Raw genomic sequence first — 25,526 nt, 5'->3', positions numbered from 1 at the left:
TCTCTCTTTTTTTTTTTTTTTTTTTTTTGGACAGAGTCTCACTCCGTTACCCAGGCTGGAGTGCAGTGGTGCAATCTTGGCTCATTGCAACCTCTGCCTCCCGGGTCCAAGAGATTCTTGTGCCTCAGCCTCCCTAGTAGCTGGGATTACAGGCATGTGCCACCACACCCAGCTAATTTTTAGTAGAGATGGGGTTTCACCATGTTGGCCAGGCTGGTCTCGAACTCCTGGCCTCAGGTGATCCTCCCGTCTCAGCCTCCCAAAGTGCTGGGATTACAGGCGGAGCCACCGCGCCCAGCCCCATATTCTTTCAACTGATCTGTTTTCTCTTATTTTAGAGTCATTGACTCTTGTCTTCCAAGAAACTTAAGTGATACAGAAATTGATATCAGAGTTGGGTGATGGATGCTGTGACAGAAACAGTGTGTCTCACGAACTCTCCCAACATAGAACATTTGGGACGCAAGGCCTCTGTGTCCCTGCTTCCCTCTGGGGAAGCACTGCACAGATCCCCAGATAAACCCTTCATCTGTTTCTCTTCTCCCCAAGTCTTGGGGCGGCAAGAGCAACAGGAATGGTGGCTGGGGAGGATCTGCAGGGTATGAGCATTACCTCTTCTAGACAGCGGGCCTCCTCCTGTTGGTTCTCTTTCACAAACTCTTCCAGAGGGTATTTCAGCCGTGGGAACGGTGCGATGGGCCAGTCAAAGGAAGGGATGTCGATCTTGTGAATGGCTTTAGAGTGCGTGGTCGCTAAGCAACCTGAGTTCAGCAAAACAGAAAAGCAGACGCTTGGCTTGGGGAAGCAGGCAGTACCGTCTTTGTAAAGGAGATGATAGACATTTCAGCGCGAGGCTGTCAATGGGCAGGGAGGCCTGTTGCCTGTGAAACCCCAGTTCTTTTTATCGTTTAATTTTTAATTTTTCTGGGTGCATAGTAGGTGTATATACTTGGGGAGTACATGAGATGTTTTGATGCTGAACCCCAGTTCTCATCTGGAAGCTGAAGGGGAACTCTCAAACCCTTAATTGGCATGCGTGCGTGGGTATGTGTTTGCATTGCGATTAATCACAGATGCAGTGCAGGCTTTGAAGACAGAGTCAAGAGTTCCAGTCCCGGCTCTGTCACTGAATAGCCTTGGAAATTCTTCCTCTTCCTGAACACTGATTCCCACATCTGCAAAGCAGGAATAATAATCCCTACTCTGCATGGGATTGTGTGCAATCAGTGAGACAATATGTGCAAACTGCTAATGTCAGCCGCCACTATTGTTGCCGTTATTATTACTATTCTAAACGCCACCTTGGGAGCGCATTGGTCCCTCCTTACCCATGGTCCTCCCATGGAACGCGCCCATGAAGGAGAGGATGCTGTAGTCGGGGCAGCCAGGGGCCTAAAACCAAGAAATATCAGTCATTAGTCATAGTTGTAAGGATGGGGGAACTGTACTGTTGCCCCTGCAAGTCCAGAGGGACATAGAAATCTATCAGAAGAACCAGGAATCCTTCTCAGGCAAAAGTTACACATGGGACCAATGGGGTCTATATCCAAGACACACGTTTTATTTGCATACATACTTAAATTTTTTTTTTTTTAAGTCACAAATTTTAGGCTGGGTGTGGTGGCTCACACCTGTAATCCCAGCACTTTGGAAGGCTGAGGCAGGCGGATCATCGGAGGTCAGGCGTTTGGGATCAGCCTGGCCAACATGGTGAAACGCTGTCTCTACTAAAAATACAAAAATTAGCCAGGGATGGTGGTGGGGGCCTGTAATCCTGCTACTTGGGAGGCTGAGACAGGAGAATCGCTTGAACCTGGGAGGCAGAGGTTGCAGTGAGCTGAGTTCACGCCATTGCACCCCAGCCTGGTCAACAAGAGCAAGACTGTCTCCAAAAAAAGTTGCAAAATTTAAAATCAAGAAATTTCACATAAAGACCTGAACTTCTGGCTTCTCACCAGTGCTGCACCGTTTGGACCCATTTTCCTCTTGTGGCAGCTGTAGGTGGCCAAGCAGCACCCACTGCCCGCCTACCTCCGGCTGTTGGGGACTCCTGGGTTTTCAGCCCCTGTTCTACAGGCTCTTCAACTTCCTCCCCATCCCCTGGCTCCCTACTACTCAGGCCTCCGCAGGTGTCAGGCGGGTCAGGTGCTGATGGGTGCATGCCTGCATCCCAGGGTGACCAAGGCAAGGGGCTGAGCTGGGCACCTTGCAGGAAAACCCCCAGGCCTTTGGAAGGGGTCTGTGGTGCTAGAAAGCGGGTGAGGGGAGGCCCTCTCTGGGCACTCTCCCATGGCAGCTGCGCCTTGGGTTCGGGAGGGGTGCATGGATGCCCTGTCCCTTCCCAGCCCCAAGCAAATGGCACAGCTGAAACTCCTTGCATTGTTTTCTGACTTTCCACCCAGCAAGGAAATCCAAACATGTTTCTAACTGACTCAGGCAGAACTGCTGGAGGTGCCTCAGAGGCAACTGTGGGGGCCCCCAAGTCTCTAGGAGGTTGGCATTGTCTCAGGCTGGTTGAACACCAATTCCCTGAGACCTCCAGGAAAAACCCTAAGACCTCCTCCCACAAATTCCAGAAACCCTCTTGTCATTTTTTTGTTTTGTTTTGTTTTTGAGATGGAGTCTTGCTCTGTCGCCAGGTTGCAGTGCAGTGGTGAGATCTCGGCCTACTGCAACCTCCGCTCCCCTTGGGTTCAAGCGATTCTCCTGCCTCAGCCTCCTGAGTAGCTGGAATTACAGGTACCCGCCACCATGTCTGGCTAATTTTTATATTTTTAGTAGAGACAGGGTTTCGCCATGTTGGCCAGGCTGGTCTGGAACTCCTGACCTCGGGCAATCCACCCGCCTCAGCCTCCCAAAGTGCTGGGATTACAGGCGTGAACCACAGCAGCCGGCCTTTTGTTTTTGTTTTTTTGTTTGTTTTGAGAGGAGTCTCACTCTGTCACCCAGGCTGGAGTGTAGTGGTGTGATCTCGGCTCACTGCAACCTCCACCTCCTGGGTTCAAATGATTCTCCTGCCTCAGCCTCCCAAGTAGCTGGGATTACACGCGTGTGCCACCACGCCCGGGTAATTTTTGTCTTTTTAGTAGAGATGGGGTTTTACCATATTAGCCAGGCTGGTCTTGAACTCCTGACCTCAGGTGATCTGCCTGCCTCGGCCTCCCAAAGTGCTGGGATTACAGGCATGAGCCACCGCGCCTGGCCTGGCCCTTCCTAATTGAGAAGGACAGTGCCAGCCAGCCAGCAACAGCCCGGGAGAGGCTGTGCAGCTTCCCCAGATGTACATGGTGCAAGCCCAGCTGCACTCACCTGGTTAATCATGCACGTCTCCAGCTCCTCCTGGGAGAAGCCCCTCTGCCCTCTTTCCTTGCTCTGAAACAATAGAACAGAACAAAATCTCAGAGATGCTCTGGACTAGTCGGGGCTTCAACTTTCCAACCAAACCGATATTCAGTCCAGACAAGTAGAAAGTGCTTTCTCAGGAGTGGATCTCATGTATTAATTGTTCCAGGTCTGTACTGAAACGTGAGGCTACCAACTGTGCTCGCAACAAAAGAAACTAACACACATAATGCATTAAGCACCATCAGCAACGATTAAGATCTGTTGGATTAAGATCTGCTGAGAGCGTTGCATGTTTTGCCAGGAAGAATGGAGGCCAGATGTGCGGGCTCAAATCTGTAATCCTAGTACTTTGGGTGGCTAAGACAGGAGGATTGCTTGAGGCCAAGAGTTTGAGACCATGCTGGGCAACAAAGTGGGACTCTGTCTCTGCAATTTAGAATATTTAAATAAATTTAAATTTAAATATTTAAATAAAATAACCTAGAGGCACAACCCAGAGACCTTGGCTTCCCTGGAAGGGTTTTTTTTGTTTTTGTTTTTGTTTTTTTACAGGGTCTTGCTCCTTGCTCTTGCTGTGTCTCTCAGGTTGGAGTGCAGTAGCATGATATCGGCTAACTGCAGCCTTGACCTCCCAGGCTCAAGTGATCCTCCCACCTCAGCCTTCCAAGTAGCTGGGACAACAGGCACGCACCACCGCACCCAGCTAATTTTTTGTATATTTTATAGAGACGGGGTTTCACCATGTTGCCCAGGCTGGTCTTGAACTCTTGGACTCAAGTGATCTGCCTGCCTCAGCCTCCCAAAGTGCTGGGATTACAAGTGTGAGCCACTGTGCCCAACCTTGGAGGGGAATTTAAGGAGCATTTTCTTCTTCTTTTTTTTTTTTTGAGACAGGGTCTTACTCTGTCACCCAGGCTGAAATGCAGTGGCACAACCACGGCTCACTGCAGCCTTGACCTCACAGGGTCAAGCAATCCTTCCACCTCAGCCTCCAGAATAGTTGGGACTACAGGCATGCGTCACCATGCCTGGCCAATTTTTGAATTTTTTTTTAGTAGAGATGGGGTTTCGTCATGTTGCCCAGGCTGGTCTCGAGCTCCTGGGCTCAAGTGATCTGCCCGCCTTTGCCTCTCAGAGTATTGGGATTACAGGTGTGAACGACTGCGCCCAGCCCACATTGCAAAGTTTTGATGCCAAAGCCTCAGCCCTTTGCACCATACCCCACTGTGCTGTCTCAAAGTACCATCCAGCAGTGGCCCTCCCTGTATTTTAACCCTGGTACTGACGTCTAATACTCCAGCCCATTGGAATGAACAGTCAGACAAGGGGTGAGCGTGTGGCTGGGTGCTGGGGAGCCTGTGTGTGTGTGTGTGTGTGCCCCAAACCTCACCCGGTACCACATGAAGACGGTCTTGAAGGCGTTTTCATTGGAGCAAGAGCCGCAGGCCATGGTGATGAGCTGGGACATCCCTTTGGGAGCCACCTGTGGGGAGGGAAATAGCCGTGAGCCCAGGCTCATCATGACTCCTGTCCTCCCGCTTCCCCTGGCTGGAGCTGAATCTTCGCAGGGGCCGTACCGGGGACAGACAGAACCAGGGCTGTCCTGGAAGGTGTCGGACTGGGAGGGTGGGCTCAGGCTTTTCCAAGGGTGGCGGAGAAGCCCAGGGAGGCCCTGAGGCTGGCAGAGAGGAAAGAAGGGGGGCAAAAGCCCACTCCTGATGCACCTGCCACTGTCTAAGACACCTACACGGTCCAGGCGGGACGTTGAGGCTCCCAATGGCTTTAATCGTTTGTAGTAACTAAAACCGAGAAGTGGGGGCAGGATTGAATGACATATGCAAGGCTCCTATCATGCGACACATATTCATTTCCCCAGCTCCTTTTGTCCTGCACACAAAGAATCCCTTCTGTCCTTTAAAAGAAAAATTTAAAATACTCTGCATGGAAGAATAAGCTCAGAGAGAAAGATTTCTGTAGCAACACCTTATTCTTCATTGTTGGCGTCTCCACTTTTCCCTTCCCCTGCCAGTACCACGTCTGAAGACAATGGGATTGCTTCTCCAGAACTCACCGAGAGCAAGGACTCCCGGAGCTTCTCCACAAAGTTCTCCGGAGGCAGGATTCCGAGGGCGGGTCTGTTGACAAACATGCTCTGCAAAAGGGCAAGAGACAAATGGTGACTTCTGGGGGGGCCTGACCCAGCTCCCTGCCCACAAATGGTGCTTTTCATAGCCCCTGTGTTCAAACAGCCTCCAAATGGGGTTGCAGGATGATGACGTTCTGTCAGCGTGGGGCATGGCCGGTTTCCTTAAACCTTTAAAGAAATCCACTAGGATTGCTGTGGATATTTTAAAAAAGGGTCAGTGTCCTGGTTGCCATATTGCATTGGCGTTATATAGGATGCTACTGCCGCTGGGGAAAACTGAGCGAAGCGTACATGGGGCTCTTTGTACTGGTTTTTGCAACTTCCCGTGAGTCTCTTTCTTTATATATTTAACCATTAGAATGGCTAAAAAACAGGCAGAGTGCAGTGCCTCACGCCTATAATCCCTGCATTTTGGGAGGCCGAGGCGGATGGATTGCTTGAGGCCAGGAGTTCGAGACCAGCCTGGCCAACAAGGTGAAACCTTTTCTCTGCTAAAAATACAAAAAGGGACTTTTGGAGTAGAGAAAGAGTCTCTTGGGCAAAATCAGTGTAATGCACTCAGTGCAAATCCAAAAACCAGCATCACTGTATAGGACACCCTAAGGGCAGAAGGGTTCCCAGAGATGATTCTCCCAGTAGCTTTAGGACTTGACTTGTGCTGCTAGAAACTGGCAGATTCCTACCTCTTGCTTTTTCTGCTTCACGATCACTCAGTTGGGTCTAGGATAAGTAGTGAGGGAAGTTAATCGTCCTCATTGTAGAGATGGGGGAACTGAGGACCAGAGAGGTCAAGCAACTTGCCCCAAGTCACACAGCCAAGAAGGGGCAGAACCACAACTCGGATCTAGGTTTACTGACTTTAGATGCCACTCTGTGTCAGATACTCCAGGCAGCCTCTGCCCGAAAATGCTCATGCTTGGCACAACCCAGAGACCTTGGCTTGCCTGGAAGGGCTTTTTTTTTTTTTTTTTTTTTTTTTTTGTTACAGGGCCTTGCTCTCTCAGGTTGGAGTACAGTAGCGTGATATCAGCTTACTGCAGCCTCAACCTCCGAGGCTCAAGTGATCCTCCCACCTCAGCCTTCCAAGTAGCTGGGACTACAGGCACATGCCACCGCACCCAGCTAATTTTTTGTATTTTTTTATAGAGACAGGGTTTTGCCATGTTGCCCAGGCTGGTCTTGAACTCTTGGACTCAAGTGATCTGCCTGCCTCAGCCTCCCAAAGTGCTGGGATTACAAGTGTGAGCCACTGTGCCCAACCTTGGAGGGGACTTTAAGGAACATTTCCTTCTGGCTCTGACCTGTTAGTGGGGCTCCTAAGAAATCACATCATGAGAATAGGGTGGAAGTAAGCCGGCCCTCACTAGCAGCAGGGAAATGGCTCCCAGAAGGGGACAGTAGGGCTGGCTGGCATCTTGACAGCCGTCTGGGTCTAGGAACGATGTGGGGGTGATGTTCTTGCTCGAGAAAGCGTGACATTAAGAACAGAAGATATCTGGGACACTGGGTATCAGGATCAAATGAGGATAGCTTTCTAAACCCTTGCAGTCAGCTCAACAGGCTTAGGGTACAGCATGAAGAGAATTGGCTTTGGCTTAAGTGGCTGTGCAACCTTGGGCAACTCACTTAACCTCTCTGAGCTTTGGGTTTCTCATCTGCCAAACTGGAGACTCTTCACTAGGTGCTTGTAAGGAGCCAGTGAGATGATATGGCATACAGAGGATGCAGGAGTTCAGTCTCAAAGGAAGAGTTATGCAGAGGGAAAGACCCAGAGGTCATAGGATGGCAGGTGTCTTACTTGGTCAGGCCTGCTGTGCTATGTGCATTCATTGCAATGTGACTGTGCACATGCAATGTCCAAGATTATTGTATAACTTGTTGGCAATGTAATGAGATGGGCCTGATGACATAAGAAATAGTAACTGGAGGTCGGGCACAGTGGCTCACGCCTATAATCCCAGTCACTTAGGAGGCTGAGGTGGGAGGATCTTTTGAGTCCAGGAGTTCGAGGCTGCAATGAACTATGATCAAGCCACTCCACTCTAGCCTGGGTGACAGAGAGAGAAAGAAGAAAGAAGAAGAAGGAGAAGAAGGAGAAGGAGAAGGAAGAAGAAGGAAGAAAGAAGAAGAAAAAAGAAATCATAATTGGAATCCAGATATTAGATCTAAGGGACATGGTTTCATTTTTAGGAAGTCACATGAAGTAATTATGGTGGAGTTTCAGGGTGGTTTGGTTTGGGTGCAAAAGGGTTGATAAACCCCTTGTTGGGACTTTGGTGACCTGGCAGGAACCTGCCCTGTACAAGCAGAATACCATCGCCACCACCTGAGTGCATCTCCAGCCAAAAATTTGGAAGACCCAAGACGTCAGCCAGTGGTGCCCCAGCCTACTGCCCTGGGCATGTCCTGCTGAAAACCTTTTAGCCCGTGGAGGTCAGCTGCCACCTCTCTAAGACTGCGTCAGGGTGCTCTTTTCATCAAGCCCCCAACCCAGTTCCTCTGCAGAACAACCCAACCCAGACTGGGATGGAGAACGTGGATTCACCATCAAATCCCAACACCAAAAAGAGTGCTTGGCACATTGGAAGCATTCAGTCAATAACCAATGAATGAGCAAATGTCAAGCAATAAGGCTAAAGAAGAAAGTGGGAGGCAGCCCTCCAAGGGCTTAGCATTTGAGGTGGAGGAGATCGGGACACAGCCAGAAGGCAGTAAGTACCAGGGAAGGGTTCCACACGCGGCACAGTTTGGTGGATGGTTTGGAGGGGGTGAGAAGGGAGGTGGGAGGGATCGATGGGGAGAGGTTGCTGGCAGAAAGCCAAGTGGGAGATGTGAGGGTTAGGACCAGTCCCTGACGAGGTGAGAGGGGAGAGACAGGTGAAAGGTGATGGGGGGATAGGGAAGGTGGGGGAAGCTCCTGGCAGGGACAGGGTAGTACTGTCCCTGAAATCAGAATCCCTGGGCCTTTGTTTTCTGGGATATGTTTTTGTTTTGTTTTGTTTTGTTTTACAGGCAAGGTCTCGCTCTGTCACCCAGGCTGGAGTGCAGTGGCGAGATCACAGCTCACTGCAATGACTTCCTGGGCTCAAGCGATCCTCCCACCTCAGCCTCCTGAGTAGCTGGGACTACAGGTATGCACCACCACACCTGGCTAATTTTTTAAAAACAGTTATCGTAGAGACAGGGTCTCGATATGTTGCCCAGGCTGGTCTCCAACTCTTGGCCTCAGGGATCCTTCTGCCTCAGCCTCCCAGAGTGCTGAGATTACAGGCGTGAGCCACCACATGCAGCCGGAATCTCTGGGCCTTGACGTCGTGTGTTGTTGAGGACGCTTCTGCCTCTGGAGGCGGTTGACACTGCAAATGTGTCTGACATGTTTGTTGACACATTTTTTTTCAGCACCAACTGCCAAGGCATCTGGGATTCGCACAACATTTCAAAACAAAGCCAGGCTTTAGATGTAAACACATTCGGGAGCCTCCGGCCGCAGTGGGCCTCATCAGACACCTTCAGGAGGACACCAGTTCCCTATACAGCAGCCCCTAAACCTCTCAACTAATCGGAGGCAAGAGTGTCCCCTGGCCCCTCCCAGGCAGGGCACACCCATTCAGACAGAAGAAAATGTGGTTCTTTCCTATTAGCTCCAACTCTGTTTATTTAAAGTGAGGAACGTTTTAGGGCTAGGGACCCCTTTTCTGACCAGGATTGGGTCTTTGTTCCTTCTGCCTTTCTTAGATTTCTTTTTGGGATCAAGTTCCTTGTCATGTGTGGATAAGTATGTTACTCTCTGAGTCAAAGAAAAATCCTCCAGTGATACCCCGTGTTGGCGAGGATGTGGCGAGACTGGAACCCTCCCCCGGCTGTGGGAGTGGAGTTGGTGCGATCAATTTGGAGAACTGTCTGGCAGGATCTGCAGGAGCTGTACATGGCCAGCAGTTCTACTCCAAGCTTCGTATCTAACAGAAACACCTAAATGGGTACAGCAAAACACACACACGCGAACGTCCACAGCAGTGGTCTTCATAAGAGCCCTGAACTGGAGCTATGCAAATACCCACGGACAGTAGGATTGCAGGATATCCGCAGAGGGGAACGCTCTAAAGCCATGAGGATACACAGTCTGCAATTACACACACCTGGAGGAATCACCCAGACGTAATTTTGAATGAAATAAGCCAGACGAGGTAAAGATACACACTGCAAAACTCCATTTACATGGCAATAAAGAACTGGAGAAATACAACTGGGTGTGGTGGCTCACGCCTGTAATCCCAGGACTTTGGGAGACCGAGGCAGGAGGATTACTTGAGCCCAGGAGTTCGAGACCAGCCTGGGCAACATGGTGAAACCCCATCTCTACCAAAAACAAAAGAAAACAACAAACAAACCAACAAAAAACCAAAAATGAGCTGGGCATGGTGGTGGGCACCTGTAGTCCCTGCTACTCAGGAGGCTGAGGTGGGAGGATCACTTGAGCCTGGCGGGTCGAGGCTGCAGTGAGCCATGATTGCACCCCTGCACTCTAGCCTGGGCAGCAGAGCAAGACTCTGTCTCAAGAAAAAAACAAGCAAACAAAACTGGAGAAATACAGCAATCTGTTAAAAGCAAGGGGAGGGGTCTACTTAATTTGGTTGGAAGGAATAATAACTGGGTGGGGGCGTGTTCTGATTCCTCATTACGACTCGTGCATTCTCAGTGGGAATAAAAAAAAATTTTTTTTACTCTGTTCCATGTAAAGCACGGACATAAATACAACACACAGATACACTCCATATGTACTGTATTTTTCTATTTCAATTTCATGATAGGGAACAACTAGGAAAATAATGTCTAAAAATGCTCCTTAAGGGATGTTCCAATAACAAAAAGAGTTGTGAAACATTGGTTACATGGGAAATTCATTGAGTGGTGCATTTAGGCTGTATGCATGCCTGCATGGGTGTTGTACTTTTTATTTTTTATTTTATTATTATTATTATTATTATTATTTTTTGGGATAAAGTCTCCCTCTGTCGCCCAAGCTGGAGTGCAGTGGCACCATCTCAGCTCACTGCAACCTCCACCTCCTGGGTTCAAGCAATTCTCCTGCCTCAGCCTCCCAAGTAGCTGAGATTACAGGCTCACACCACCACACCTGGCTAATTGTTGTATTTTTAGTAGAGACGGGGTTTCACCATGCTGGCCAGGCAGGTCTTGAACTCCTGACCTCCCTCAAGTGCTCTGCCTGCCTCGGCCTCCCAAAGTGCTGGGATTACAGGCGTGAGCCACCGTGCCTGGCCATATTCTTTAGTATAAATGTGCAATGGCTCTCTATCTCTCTTCGGATAGAGACAGGTGTCTTGTATTGCAGGGGTTCTCAGGTGGGGTGACTGTATCCACCAGGGGACATCTGGCCATGTCTGCAGACATTTTTGGTTATCACAACCTCAGGAGAGAGTTGCTACTGGCATTTAGTGGGTAGAGTCCAGGGATGCTGCTCAATGTCTCAATGCACAGGACAGCCCCCCACAACACAGAATTATCTGGCTACGGATGTCAACAGTGTGAGAGTTCTGAACCCCTGGCCTAGGTGGCGTCTGAAAACCCTGTGCCCTGCTGCTACGCCAGTCCTCCTTGGGTCCCTCCCCACTCTCTCTGCTCCAGCCACACTGCTGCCCTCACCGCTGCCCTCTTCTCCCTGCTGAGACCATTCCTCCCGACTCGTGGCCTCCCAGACCTTCCTCTCCTTCAGATCTCAGCTGAAAAGTCATTTCCCTGGGAAGCCTCCCTGACACCCACCCTCTCCATCCCCAAATAGCTCAGCTCCTGTGGGTTTATTCTCAGCGCCTCCACTAGCTGTGTGACCTCGGGCAAATACTTAACCACTCTGTGCCTCAGTTTCTGCATCTGAAAAATGGGGATAACAAGAGTACCTGCTTCACAGACTTGTCAATATTGTCGCTATAAAGTGCTGAACACAGTGTTTGGTACAAATTATGCTCTCCATAAACATTAACTATTAGCATCATTCTTTTATGCCCACAAAGCGCTGCCTACCTTACTCTGTAGCACTTAATATTGTTGCAATTCTCTATTCATGTGTGTGGTTAATTGACTGCCTCCGTGGGAATGTCGGCACTGTGTTTTCATTCATCAAGGCATGCCACATACCTGGCACATAGTATGGGCTCAATACATATTTATGGAATGAATGAATGAATGAAAGGACTATTGCCAAAGTCTGCCCAGTGATTCTGTGAATGGCCATGAACATATTTTGTCTTTCTTCTGTGTAACCCCAAGACCTACCGCATTTTGAGGCTGTTGGATGAGTTTCAGCAGGGTGGGGTGGCTGTAACCTGAGGGCAGGAGAGTATTGTTAGAGATCTCATTGCATCCAAGGGTTCCCCATGCCCCTCCCACCTCTCCTTCCCTCTCCCTTCCTTTCCAACCCCCCAACTCTCTTTAAACACCAAAGGGTCTTTTATCCTTTGTTGACAAAAAGAGATTCCTGGGGCCCCACCTAACATCCCTGACTCAGAATCTCTCAAGGGGCAGCCTAGAAATCCAACAAATTCTCTAGGAGATTCTGATGCTTGTTCAGATTTGAGACCTACTGGACTACATAAACATAAGGTGAGATAAATGCGCCAGGTGTGGTGGCTCACACCTGTAATCCCAGCACTTCGGGAGGCCAAGGCAGGTGGATCACTTGAGGTCAGGAGTTCCAGACCAGCCTGGCCAACATGGCGAATCCCCGTCTCTACTAAAAATACAAAAATTAGCCGGGCGAGGTAGCACGTGCCTGTAATCCCAGGAACTCGGGAGGCTGAGGCAGAAGAATCTCTTGAACCCAAGAGGCGGAGGTTGCAGTGAGTTGAGATCACGCCACTGCACTCCAGCCTGGGTGACAGTGAGACTCTATTTAAATAAATAAATAAATAAAAAGGGAGATAAATGCAAGAAAATTTCAAGCCTGGGGCTGGCTGGGGAGTGTGGTTCAACAGGCCCTAGTGCTGGATTGCAGATAGGATCCTCACCTTCCTTCCCAGCGCCCATGGGCGGAGTCAAATCTCCACAAATGTTTGCTCAGAGACTGAGCGAGTAGTGATGCCACCTGCGATCTGTGACCCGCATGCCTCATCTGGCCTTCATACATCTGCTTATTCCCAGAGTCCGACAGCATTTACCATCCAGACTGGGCCTGACATTGCACAACAAGGCTTAGCACACTCGGATTCAGCAATTGCTCTTCTATGAATTTATCCTACCAGTGTGTATAAAGATCTACGAGCATGGATCTTAATTGTGACACTCTCATATCTCAAGACTTGAAAGCAACCTAACATCCATCAATAGTGGGTCAGGGAAATAAGCCTTCTAATGTAACGAATCAGCTGTAGGAAAGGGTGAGAGAGATTTATTTGTGCTGAGTGAGAATAATCTCTGAGATCTGCTAAGTGAAGAAGGAGAGACACAGGATATGTGTATGCTTATGCACGCACTGACTATCTCTCTAGAAGAAGCAGGTTGCTTCTGAGAGAGGAATTGAGATGGGGATCAGGCTTAGGAAAGACACTGGTCCCCACTCTATTAATATTAAAATAATGAGACAATAGGTGCAGTAAACCACCATGGCACACGTTTACCTATGTAACAAAACTGCAGGTTCTACACATGTATCCCTTTTTTTTTAAAAAGAAGAAATAAAAAAAGAAAAAAATTAAAATAAAAATGTTTGACATTAATTAATAAGAATTACTCTGTAGTTATGTTAAACTCAAGCAAGATTGTTGGAATCTTCTAGGGCTTTTTGAAAGACATTCTTAACCATTCTATCGCATGTTGGCCTCCCCTAACAAGTCAAGCTCCCATTCCTTCCCCTCCCCTCTTCTTTTCAGCAGAGTCTTGCCTTGTTGCCCAGGCTGGAGTGCAGTGGCACAATCGTGGCTCGTTGTGGCCTCTGCCTCCCAGGTTCAAGCGATTCTCGTGTCTCGTGCCTCAGCCTCCAGAGTAGCTGGGTTTATAGGTGTGTGCCACCATGCCTGGCTAATTTTGTTTTTTTTTTTTTGAGAGAGGGTCTCGCTCTGTTGCCCAGGCTGGAGTGCAGTGGAGCAATCGCGGCTCACTGCAAACTCCGCCTCCTGGGGTCACGCCATTCTCCTGCCTCAGCCTCCTGAGTAGCTGGGCCTACAGGCGCCCACCACCACGCCTGGCTAATTTTTTGTATTTTTAGTAGAGACGGGGTTTCATCGTGTTAGCCAGGATGATCTCAATCTGCTGACCTCATGATCCACCCACCTCGGCCTCCCAAAGTGCTGGGATTACAGGCGGGAGTCACCGTACCCAGCCCCAATTTTTTTGTATTTTTAGTAGATATGAGGTTTTGCCATGTTGGCGAGGCTGGTCTTGAACTCCTGCCCTCAAGTGATCCACCCACCCCGGCCTTCCAAAGTGCTAGGATTACAGGTGTGAGCCACCGAACCCGGCCTGAAGTCAAGCCATTTTCTATCTCCTGGTAATTAATGCACCTGCCCTGCAGGTCATCTCCCAGTCAGTACTGGGAGATAATTATACATAAGGTTGGAGCACAACAGGGCAGCAGGGTCTCTCTCTGAGAAAAGAACTCAGCAGCCGACCTCATTTGTTTGACTTGAGTTTCTAAAAATCACAGCTCTCACCCTGATGAATGCATCCTCACTTTCATGTGTCTTGAAGCCCTGGGAAGTGGCCACATCACCTCTGTGGCCAGTGATGGTGGACAATGCTCATTCCCACCTCTGCCTCCTACACAGAGTCCCCTGTCCATGGTGATGCCACTCCACAGGCCCGGGACACTTTGTGGTTGCGCCTGGCCCTCCCTGTCGAGAAGACCAGAGGGAGGGAGGCGTAGGAGACCCACCTCAGGGTTAGTACATCCATGGCAGCCACTGGGGCCAACCAGGACTTGACACCATGCCTCAAAGAGTTGAAAAGAAAAAACGAATCAATGACTATATTCTTGGGCTTACAGGAAAGCAGAGAAAAGAAAGAAACAATGTGCTGAAAAGCTGAAACTGTGCCCCAAAGAGTAAGAAGCCAGTAACTAACAGAAATTCTCGAGTTTGAAGAATAGCAGAAAAGAAAGGAATCTCACTTGGGAGGCCGAGGCAGGTAGGTCACTTGAGCTCAGGAGTTTGATACCAGCTTGGCCAACATGGTGAAACCCCATCTCTACTAAAACTACAAAAATTAGCCCAGCGTGGTGGCAGGTGCCTGTAATCCCAGCTACTTGGGAGGCTGAGGCAGGAGAATCGCTTGAACCAGGGGGGCAGAGGTTGTAGTGAGCTGAGATTGTGCCACTGCACTCCAGCCTGGGCAACAGAATGGGACTCCGTTTTCAAGAAAAAAAAAAAAAAAAAGAAAGAAAGAAAGAAAGAAAGAAAGAAAGAAAGAAAGAAATCAACTTGCTGAAAATGCTGAAACTCTCTCTGCTTATGAGATCAAGGAGAAACGAGCTGAAATCTGTTGGGACCAAGATGGTCAAATGGAGTTTGTGCAGAACGAGCTTGCTGATGTCATGGCCTGAGTTTCCACCACAAGGTTCACACTAACTCCTGCTGAATTTGAACATGCAATCGCTGCAGTAGCGTGGACATAACTGTCCATGCCTGAGGGCTTTCCAGACCACCCCCTCTTCCTTCTACCAGTCACCGGCTAATCTCAGAATCCACCCCTTGAACCTTTTCTTTTTGTTGTTTTTTTTGTTTGAGACATGGTCTCACTCTGTTGCCCAGGCTGGAGTGCAGTGGTGTAATCATAGCTCACTGCAGCCTCAACCTCCCTAGCTTAAGCAATCCTCCCACTTCAGCCTCCCGAATAGCTGGGATTACAGGTGTGCACCACCATGCACGGCTAATTTTTTTTTTTTTTTTTTTTATAGACAGGGTTTCAACATGTTGGCTAGGCTGGTCTCAAACTCCTGAGCTCAAGCTATTTTCCTGTCTTGGCTTCCCAAAGTGTGGGATTACAGGCGTGAGCCACTGTGTCCATCCAAATACATTTACTTTGAAAGGAGACTTTATGTCAATGTGGCCAGAGGTTGAATGCAGTAGGAACAATCTTTCTGTTGCCTGCCCAAGCCTCTGAGCCTGGGCCGCGCACTCCTCCACAGTAAGAGATCAGCCAGTGGAGACAGGTATTAAAGACCTGGCATCACCCAGGGGAGACTTTCTGCTAATAGAATAGAAAAGTGAAAGTGATTTGAAATGCCTTGGTGTTCCACTCTGTCTGGTCGAGAAGATGGATGAGAGAGCCTTGGAGGGGGACCAAGGTGGTTAACATTCATCCCTGGCACTCCCCCATCCTACTCCAACACACGCTGGCCCCAAGACTGAAAAGTACACCTTACTCAAGAAAGGAACACTCTGGGTTTCTCCAACTGTTTCGGGGCCAAAGGTCTTTAAGTCCTGGCTCCTTATCACCACTGCCTGTGTGTTCATGACTTTTCTGCCTTTGGAGAGCTAAGCCTGTTCCAGGTAGACCTCATTAAGCCTCAGATGTGGCGTGCCTTACTGGCTTCTGAAGAAGAGATGAAAGCGGAGCTGGTCCCTCTGATCAGGGAAATCCTGCCTTGGGCTTTCTATGCTGTGGGACCCCCACATTTCAGGGCAGGGCAGGGGCAGGCGTCTGCAAGGCAGCTACCATAGAAATAAGCTTGGGAGGGCCAGGCGCGGTGGCTCACGCCTGTAATCCCAGCACTTTGGGAGGCCAAGGTGGGTGGATCACGAGGTCAGAAGATCGAGACCATCCTGGCTAACACGGTGAAACCCCGTCTCTACTAAAAATACAAAAAAAAATTAGCCAGGCATGATGGTGGGCACCTGTAGTCCCAGCTACTTGGGAAGCTGAGGCAGGAGAATCGCTTGAACCCAGGAGGCAGAGCTTGCAGTGAGCCGAGATCATGCCACTACACTCCAGCCTGGGCGACAAAGCAAGACTCCGTCTAAAAAAAAAAAAAAAAAAAAGAATAAGCTTGGGAGGCAGAGAGTTGTTTGTGCACAGCCTGGCTTAGCCCTGGACTCCCTGTGTATGCCAGGAAAATCCTGCAAGCTCTTGAGACTTGGGCCCATCAGTCAACTGGAGGTGATGTTAAAAGACCCTACTCCAAGGCGGTTGTAGCCATTTAATTAGATAATGTATAAGGCACTTGGCAATATGCCAAGTGCGTAGTAAATTCTCTATAAGTATTAACTTAAAAAAATCTTTTCAAAGACTACAGATATGGGAGGACAGGTGGCCAGAGAGAGAACTTTTAGAACTTCTAGAATTTTTCTGTTTTTGTTTTTTACTGAGACAGGGTCTTGCACTGTTGCCTCAGGCTGGAGTGCAGTGGTGTGATCATAGCCCACTGCAGCCTCAAACTCCTGGGCTCCAGAGATCCTCCTGACTGAGCCTCCAGAGTAGCTGGGACTACAGGCATGCACCAGCATGACTAGCTAATTTTTAAAACTCTTTTGCAGAGATTGGGGTTGGTTCTCACTATATTGCCCAGATTGGTCTTAAACTCCTGGCTTCAAACAATCCTCTTCCCTTGGCCTCCCAAAGTGCTGGGATTACCAGCGTGCACCACCGTGCCCGACCAAACTTCTAGTTTTTTAAACAAATGCTGCTAATCTGATTCCCTGACCTTCATGCACACAGTGGCTAGCTGGGCATTCAGACTGAGGGAGTCCTCGGGGGTGGGTCACAATCCCACAGCTAATATATAGTACAGCCAAGATTTGAACCCAGGACAACTCAAGAGCCCATCCCTTCCACTCCCACACAAAGGGGAGATGGGGTTTTTAAATTCTTGTCTCCAAAGTGCCTTCCATAGCTGAGGCATTCCTGAATGATGGACTTCCCAAAAGAATGAATCATCTGCTTACTGTCTAATCTCATGGTAGTGGGAAATAAATAGGTGTGAGGAAATGAGCAGGGGAAGAAGAGGAGGAGGGACAGCCAAGGCTGGGTCTCAGGGAAAGGCTCCAGGCTTCTGAGCAGGGTCCAAAGGGAGGTGCTGATGGGGAGCGGAGGATGCCCCGGGCTCTTCTGCAGCAGAAGAACCAGCATTATCTGTGAAGGGACAGGCTTCATGAGACGCAGCCTATGGACTACTCAATGTAGCCAGGAATCCATCAGCCAAAGAAACATTAACCATCCAAGCTGCAAATAGCAGCTACCTGCATTTCCAATTTAGCCCCATCCATCCTGTCTGTGTGCCCTTTTATACAGCGAGTGAACACTCTATATGGCTGGGAGGCGAGGCTGGGGAGGCAGACGCTGTGGGCATCCCACTGAGGTCACTTTTACTGGGCAGGTCACTGTTTTCCAGCTGCTGTGTGTGTTGGTTGATAATAACTCCAGCTGCCTCCTTGCCTGGAAAATTGCCCTTGGCAAATGGAAGCCACTTTGCCGAGGAGATTATACAAGTTCTCCCCTCTGGCAGCTGACGGGTGATGACTGGCTGGTGAAGGGGCATAAAAAGCCAGGCCCTTTGCTTCAGTCTGAGACCAACTCTGGGGTGTGGTGTATGCACCAGAGCCCGAAGTGGGGTCAGGCTGTGGATAGTTCTAGCTAAGACCTCATCCTTCTTAGCTTCTTCCCCCTGCCCCAGGCTGTTTCCTTTCCTCCCCTTTCTCCTGAGAGCTCTCCCTCCATCAATAACCTGCCCAAGAATCCCTACCTCTGGCTGGGTTCAGTGGCTCACACCTGAAATCCTAGCACTTTGGGAGGCCAAGGTGGGAGGATCACTTGAGCCCAGGAGTTCGAGACCAGCCTGGGCAGCATAGTGAGACCCCCGTCTCTACAAAAAATAAAAAAATTAGGCTGGGCGTAGTGGCTCACACCTGTAATCCCAGCACTGTGGGAGGCTGAGGCAGGCAGATCACTTGCGGTCAGGAGTTCTAGACTACCCTGGCCAACATGGTAAAACCCCGTCTCTACTAAAAATGCAAAAATTAGATAGGCATGGTGGCGTGTGCCTGTAATCCCAGCTACTTGGGAGGCTGAGGCATGAGAATCACTTGAACCCGGGAGGCAGAGGTTGCAGTGAGCCAAGATCACGCCACTTCACTCCAGCCTGGTCGACAGAACAAGACTTCATCTGGAAAAAAAAAAAAAAAAAAAAAAAAAAGCAGGGAAAAAGGAAATCCTCACCTCAGGCTCTTCTTCGAGGAAACTCAACCTAAGACACCTACCTGGGTGGCACTGTGGTCACACAGATGGGTTTGCATTCCAGCTATGATTCCTATGCGAGGTACCAAACCTTTCTATGCTTTGTTTACCTATCTGCAAAATGGGGATATTAATACATACTTACCCTGTGGAATTTGGGGAAGGAGTAGATGAGAGAGGACATATAATATGTCTAATAATATACCCTTTACACATTATTAATTTTTTTCCTATCCTTGAGTGAAGTGTCAGGCAACACTCTGGGATGTGCCTGCTGGAAGCTACATCCTAATACCTGGATAGCCACGACTAGGAGAGACAGAAACAGAGGTTATATCCAAGGAATGATTTCCCAGCTCTTACCTATGGGGACAGAGGAGATCTGGGAATAAAGATCCAGCATTCGGTTGCCGTCCACGTCAACCAGGTAATTGCCTCGGCTCTCTTCGTAATTGCAGAAAAAATGCACAGCCTCTGCATTCTTGGAGAAAGAAAAGACCACCTCAGGCTCACTGCCACTCCCTAGATTCTTGGGCTTTTAGGATTAAGCTTGAATCAGTGAAGTACACCATATCGTGACTATCTGTGGACACACAGAGGCATCTGTGGACGCCAGCAATGTATTTCTTGTTTTGGCTAAGTGCATGGGTGGTTTGCTTTATAATAGTTCAGTAAGCTGTGATTTTATTTTTTATGAATTTTTCTGTATGTGTTTTATACATCAGAACAAAAAAAGAGATACAAATCTGAAGTCGATTCTGTTAAGATATGTATGGTAAACCTTGGAGCAAACTCAAAGAAAACTAAATTATGTAGTAAACATTAAAGAAATAAAAATGTTACACTGGAAAGTACTCACTTAATGCAAAATGAGTAACATCACAAGAGGGCTGAGTGCAGTGCCTCATGCCTGTAATCCCAGTACTTTGGGAGGCCGAGGCAGGTGGATCATTTGAAGTCAGGAGATCAAGACCAGTGTGGGCAACATGGTGAAACCCTGTATCTACTAAAAAATACAAAAATTAGCCAGGCGTGGTGGTGCACGCCTGTGATCCCAGCTACTCAGAAGACTGAGGCAGGAGAATCACTGCACCCGGGAGGCGGAGGTTGCAGTGAACTTAGATTGTGCCACTACACTCCAACCTGGGGTGACAGAGTGAGACTCCATCTCAAATAAAAAACAAAAACATTAAAAGAGGAACAAAAGGGCTGGGTGCAGTGGCTCATGCCTGTAATCCCAGCACTTTGGGAAGCTGAGGCAGGTGGATTACCTGAGGTGAGGAGTTCGAAACCAGCCTCAACATGGTGAAATCTTGTCTCTACTAAAAATACAAAAATTAGCCGGGCATAGTGGCGGGCACCTGTAATCCCAGCTACTTGGGATGCTGAGGCAGGAGAATCACTTGAACCCAGGAGGCGGATGTTGCAGTGAGCTGAGATTGTGCCACTGCACACCAGCCTGGGAGACAGAGTGACACTTCATCTCAAAAAAAAAAAAAAAAAAAAAAAAAAAAGGCCAGGTGCGGTGGCTCACGCCTGTAATCCAGCACTTTGGGAGGCCGAGGCAGGTGGATCACGAGGTCAGCAGTTTGAGACCAGCCTGACCAACATGGTGAAACCCCATTTCTACTAAAAATACAAAAAAATTAGCTGGGTGTGGAGGCGGGTGCCTGTAATCTCAGTGACTTGAGAGGCTGAGGCAGGAGAATTGTTTGAAACCGGAAGGCAGAGGTTGCAGTGAGCCGAGACTGTGCTACTGCACTCTAGCCTGGGCAATAAGAGCAAAACTCCATCTAAAAAAAAAAAAAAGAGGAACAAAAGAACAAAAGACAGAAGACATATAGAGAACAACAATAAATGGCAGCCGTAAATACAACCATATGAATAATAACATTAACTGTGAATGGATGAAACAATCCAATCAAAAGGCAGAGATTGTCAGACTGGATAAAAAGAACCAACTCGATGCTGTTTACAGGAGACACTTTAGATTCAAGAACACAAATAGTTTGAAAGTAAAAAGATGGAGAAAGGAATCTGATGCACACGGCAACCATAAGAAAGCTAGAAGGGGTTGTACTCATATCAGAAAAAATAGACTATAAAAATATTACTAGAGAGAAAGAGAGAATATTATAAAGGGTCAATCCACTAAGAAGATATGACAATTATAAACATATTTGCACCCAAAAATAGAGCCCTGAATACACAGAGCAAAAACAGGATCAAAGGGAAAAACAATTTTATAATAATAGTTGGAGATGTCAACATCTGGCACTCCATAATGGATAGGACAACTAGGCAGAAGATTAGCAAGGAAATAGAAGACTTGAACAATATTCTAAAAGCAACCAGACCTAAGAAACATCTATAGAACACTCTGCCCAACAACAGCAGAATATAGATTCTTCTCAAGTACATATGGAATATTCTCCAGGCTAGACCATACGCTGGCCATAAAAAAAGGCTCAATAAATTTAACAGGATTGAAATCACAAAAATATGTTTCCAACCATAATGGAATGAAACTAGAAATCAATAACAGAAAGAAATTTGGGAAATTTACCAAAGCGTAGAAATTAAACATCACGTAAGTAACTAATGGGTCAAAGAAGAAATCACAAAGGAAATGAGAAAAAATGTTTAGAACAAAAGTCAACTACATTTTTTTTTAAAAAAGAGCCAGAACAGATTAAGCATCTGTCTTTTAGCTCAACTGTGATAAAGAAGCAACAGAAGGAACATTACCTCATCCTCACTTACCTGAATTATATTCAGCTGTTTCATTAACTCCTGCAGGCAAGAACAACAAAAGCATTATAGCAAGTCCACACTCTTGCCAAAATAGCTTAAAATCTTTCATGTTTTCCCAAGTCTTGGCATTTTTTTTCTTTTGCCAATAACTTAATATTTTATTAGTCAACAATATTACTTTAAAATTACTTGATATAAATAGTTGGCAGGAAACTATTCCATTACACACTTAAATTACTAGCACGATAGACAGGCTGGAAATTCAGACACCTGAAAGATAAAATTAACTAAAATATTTAGCAAGAAAATCTTAAGCTGAAGGTGTTTATCTAGTGTCCATAAAAACAGATTCTCTGTTATTTAGGGGAAAAAAGGTGTTAACACTTCATTAAGAATATAAATAACTGAAAATATTAACTTGCATATCAAAGAACCATTTATAATTATAATCCAAACATTCCATAAACCACTTGTACTTTATCCTATACAGAAACAGGGAATTAGAAACTAGCTGCTTTGATATTACAAAGATTTCAATTCCAAAAGTAATTCAATATAAAATAGATGTTAGCAGTTAGTGTCATCAAATTATATATTTCCAATAAAAATACAGGATAATATTCATGACAAGAATATGAAAAAGTATTCCATGAATTTTACCACTACTAGATTAAAATCTATCTCCCCAATAGAAATATGCATTTAAAATGTCTCCCGTTTTGTTAGCAAAACACTATCCAAAATAACTACAATCACTTATATTAGTACAAAAATTTCTGGGTTTATAAAATACTTGCAATGACAAAAGAAGTATGTTTTGACAGTAAAAAAAATATATTATGGACAAAATATGCAAAATGTGTAAAGAAAAAATAAATTTGCATTAGAAAGGTGGGCATTTGATCTCTGAGCCCTGTGCCATGTAACATTGCCATGTTCTTTCACTGTTGTTTGGATGTTGTACCCCAGCCCTTGACTCTGGACTTAAGGCAAGCTACGACTTGCTTTGGCCAGCAGAAGGAGGCAGCAGTGATGGCAGACCCATGAGGAACCCAGGCCTCAGTAGAACTATAGCATGTTCTCCTCTTGCTTTTGTATACCTTTGCCATTGCCATGAGGAAAAGCCCCATCTAGCCTTCTGGAGCATGGCAGACACATGGAGCAGAACCAAATCACTGCAGTGATTCAAGCCACGCCTAACCTAGATCAACCAACAGCCAGCTGTCCCCCAGGCATGGAGGTGAGCCCAACAGAGCTGTCTGCCCAACAGAGCTGTCTACCCAACTCCCAATGAACCTTAAATGCATGAGCAATTGGCTTGCTCTATGCTAGTGGGATTTTTGTGGCTGTTTGTTATGAAGCATTACTGTGGTAAGAGAAAACTGATACATCTCCTCTGTGATGCCTTCGTTGGCTTCTTTTTTTTTTTTTTTTTTGAGACAGAGTCTTGCTCTGTTGTCCAGGTTGGAGTGCAGAGGCACCATCTTGCCTGTAATCCCAACACTTTGAGAGGTTGACGCGGGTGGATCACTTGAGGTCAGGAGTTCAAGACCAGCCTGGCCAACATAGTGAAACCCTGTCTCTACTCAAAATACCAAAATTAGCCAGGCGTGGTGGTGCGTGCCTATAATCCCAGCTACTCAGGAGGCTCACTGCAACCTCTGCCTCCCAGATTCAAGTGATTCCCTTGCCTCAGCCTCCCGAGTAGCTGGGACTACAGGCGACCGCCACCACTCCTGGCTAATTTTTGTATTTTGAGTACAGACAGGGTTTCACTATGTTGGCCAGGCTGGTCTTGAACTCCTGACCTCAAGTGATCCGCCCGCCTCAACCTCTCAAAGTGTTGGGATTACAGCGTCAGCCACCACGCCCAGCCCTTCTTTGGCTTTGTATGGCAAAATGGCCTAATTGAGTATCTCGGATCTCTGGTGGTGAACTCTCTGAAAGCAGCTGACAATCAATACAGGTCCCTAAGCTTGGCTGTGCTTTTGCTTCTTAGGCCCCTTTTTCCCTTTTCCAAAATACCCCACTCAGGTGTGCTCAACTCACCCGAGATCTAGGCCCTGGGACTTCCGTCTTCATCAGAGGCCCATCATAATCAAATTCAACGTCGACTTTGGCTGCGGCTTGACTAATGTGTCTGGATCCTGCAGTAAACAAAGACAATGAGAAATCCCTGGTGACAGCAGAGATCATGAGGATTCTGCCCTGACAGATGCCCAATGTCCCTAACAGAGGTAGTGCCAAGACCTTAGCCTCATCCCAGCCAGACCACCCCGGAACACTGTGTCTGGACAGACCAACTGGGCCACCACAAGGACACTGTAGATTTTAAAAAAGGGAAAACCCAGTGTCAGCAAAGTTGTAGGCAAATAGGCATGCTCCTGTTTTACTGGCATGAGTACAAGCTGATGCCAGCTTTCTTTGTATTTATTTATTCATTTATTTTTTTGAGACAGAGTCTTGCTCTATTGCCCAGGCTGGAGTGCATTGGCCCCAACAAGGCTCACTGCACCCCTGACCTCCAAAGGCTCAGTTGATCCTTCTGCCTCAGCCTCCTGAGTACCTGGGATTACAGGCACGCACCACCATGCCTGGGCTAATTTTGGTATTTTTAGTAGAGACGGGGTTTCGCCATGTTGCCCAGGCTGGCCTCAAACTCCTGGGCTCAAGCAATCCACCTGCCTTGACCTCCCAAAGTGCTGGGATTACAGGTGTGAGCCACCATGCCTGATCTGACGCCAGCTTTCTATTGCTGTCAACTGAGTAATCTCGTTTTTTATGATTCATCTTAAGAAAATAATGCGACCAGTACACAAAGATGGAGGTAGACAATATTCATCATATATTGTCTATTTAACAGCAAAGAGGGCCTGATGCGGTCACTCATTCCGGTAATCCCAGCACTCTGGGGGTCGAAGGTGGGTGGATCCCTTGAGCTCAGAAGTTCACGACCAGCTTGGGCAACATGGTGAAACCCCATCTCTACCACAAAACAAAAATTAGCTGGGCGTGGTGGTACATGCCTTTAGTTCCAGCTACTTGGGAGGCTGAGGTGGGAGGATTGCTTCAGCCTGAGAGGTTGAGGCTGCAGTGAGCCATGATTACAGCACTTCAGCCTGGGCAACAGAGTGAGACGCTGTCTCAACAAACAAACAAAAAACAAAGGGAAAACAACCTAAATGTCCAGCACCGGAGGTCAGCTAAGCAGAATGTGGCGTAGTCAACCATTTCATGGAATATTATGCACCCATTAATTGTTTTGAGGTTGACATTTTAAATATTTATGGATATGGAAAGATGCCCATGGTATTAGCATGCAGAGACATGATCTGGGCTCACTGCAACATCTGCTTCCCAGGTTCAAGTGATTCTCCTGCCTCGGCCTCCCAAGTAGCTGGGATTACAGGTGCCTACCACTACACCCGGCTAATTTTTGTATTTTTAGCCTGGCTGAGGTCTGGTTGTTTAAAAGTGTGTGGCTGGCTGGGCACCGTGGCTCATGCCTATAATCCCAGCACTTTGGGAGGTTCAGGCAGGTGGATCACCTGAGGTCAGGAGTTCAAGACCAGCCTGGCCAACATGGCGAAATCCTGCCTCTACCAAAAATATAAAAACTAGCCGGGTGTGGTGGCAGGCACCTGTAATCCCAGCTACTAGGGAGGCTGAGGCATGAGAATCGCTTGAACCCAGGAGGCAGAGGCTGCAGTGAGCCAAGATTGTGCCACTGCACTTCAGACTGGGTAACAAAGCGAGACTCCGTCTCAAAAGAAAAAAAGATGTGTGGCTCCTCCCTGCTTGTTCTCTTGCTCCTATTCCTACCATGTGAGACACCTCACTTGCCCTTTGCCTTCCACCATGATTGGAAGTTTCCTGAGGCCTCCCCAGAAGCTGAGCACATGCCAGCATTATGCTTCCTGTAAAGCCTGCAGAACCATGAGCTAATTAAACCTCTTTTCTTTAAAAATTACCCAATCCCAGGTATTTTTTTTTGTAGCATTGCGGTAACAGACTAATACATGGTCACCCATCATTTGTTTGAATGCATTTCACATTTTCCACATAATGTATAATGAGTTTACAGAGGGTGTTTGATTTCCCGGGT

General features: G+C 47.6%; 1 protein-coding gene across 9 annotated transcripts in view; it reads right to left on the bottom strand.

Moving 5' to 3' along the window:
* Positions 1–25,526, bottom strand: part of ABAT (4-aminobutyrate aminotransferase) — a 122,265-nt gene that overhangs the window by 15,358 nt on the left and 81,381 nt on the right. For all 9 annotated transcript variants that reach the window (XM_063597947.1, XM_055099496.2, XM_003808307.6 and 6 more), the window contains 9 exons: positions 23,471–23,568; positions 21,431–21,460; positions 19,031–19,148; positions 11,780–11,829; positions 5,417–5,497; positions 4,736–4,828; positions 3,310–3,372; positions 1,329–1,392; positions 613–761 (listed from right to left, as the gene is read on the bottom strand). In XM_063597947.1, coding sequence (XP_063454017.1) covers positions 613–761; positions 1,329–1,392; positions 3,310–3,372; positions 4,736–4,828; positions 5,417–5,497; positions 11,780–11,829; positions 19,031–19,148; positions 21,431–21,460; positions 23,471–23,568 — 746 coding nt within the window. The remainder of the gene's footprint in view (positions 1–612; positions 762–1,328; positions 1,393–3,309; positions 3,373–4,735; positions 4,829–5,416; positions 5,498–11,779; positions 11,830–19,030; positions 19,149–21,430; positions 21,461–23,470; positions 23,569–25,526) is intronic.

Source organism: Pan paniscus, chromosome 18 (assembly GCF_029289425.2).
Source record: "Pan paniscus chromosome 18, NHGRI_mPanPan1-v2.0_pri, whole genome shotgun sequence".
Lineage (NCBI taxonomy): Eukaryota > Metazoa > Chordata > Mammalia > Primates > Hominidae > Pan > Pan paniscus.
This window is presented reverse-complemented; position numbering and strand designations above follow the sequence as displayed.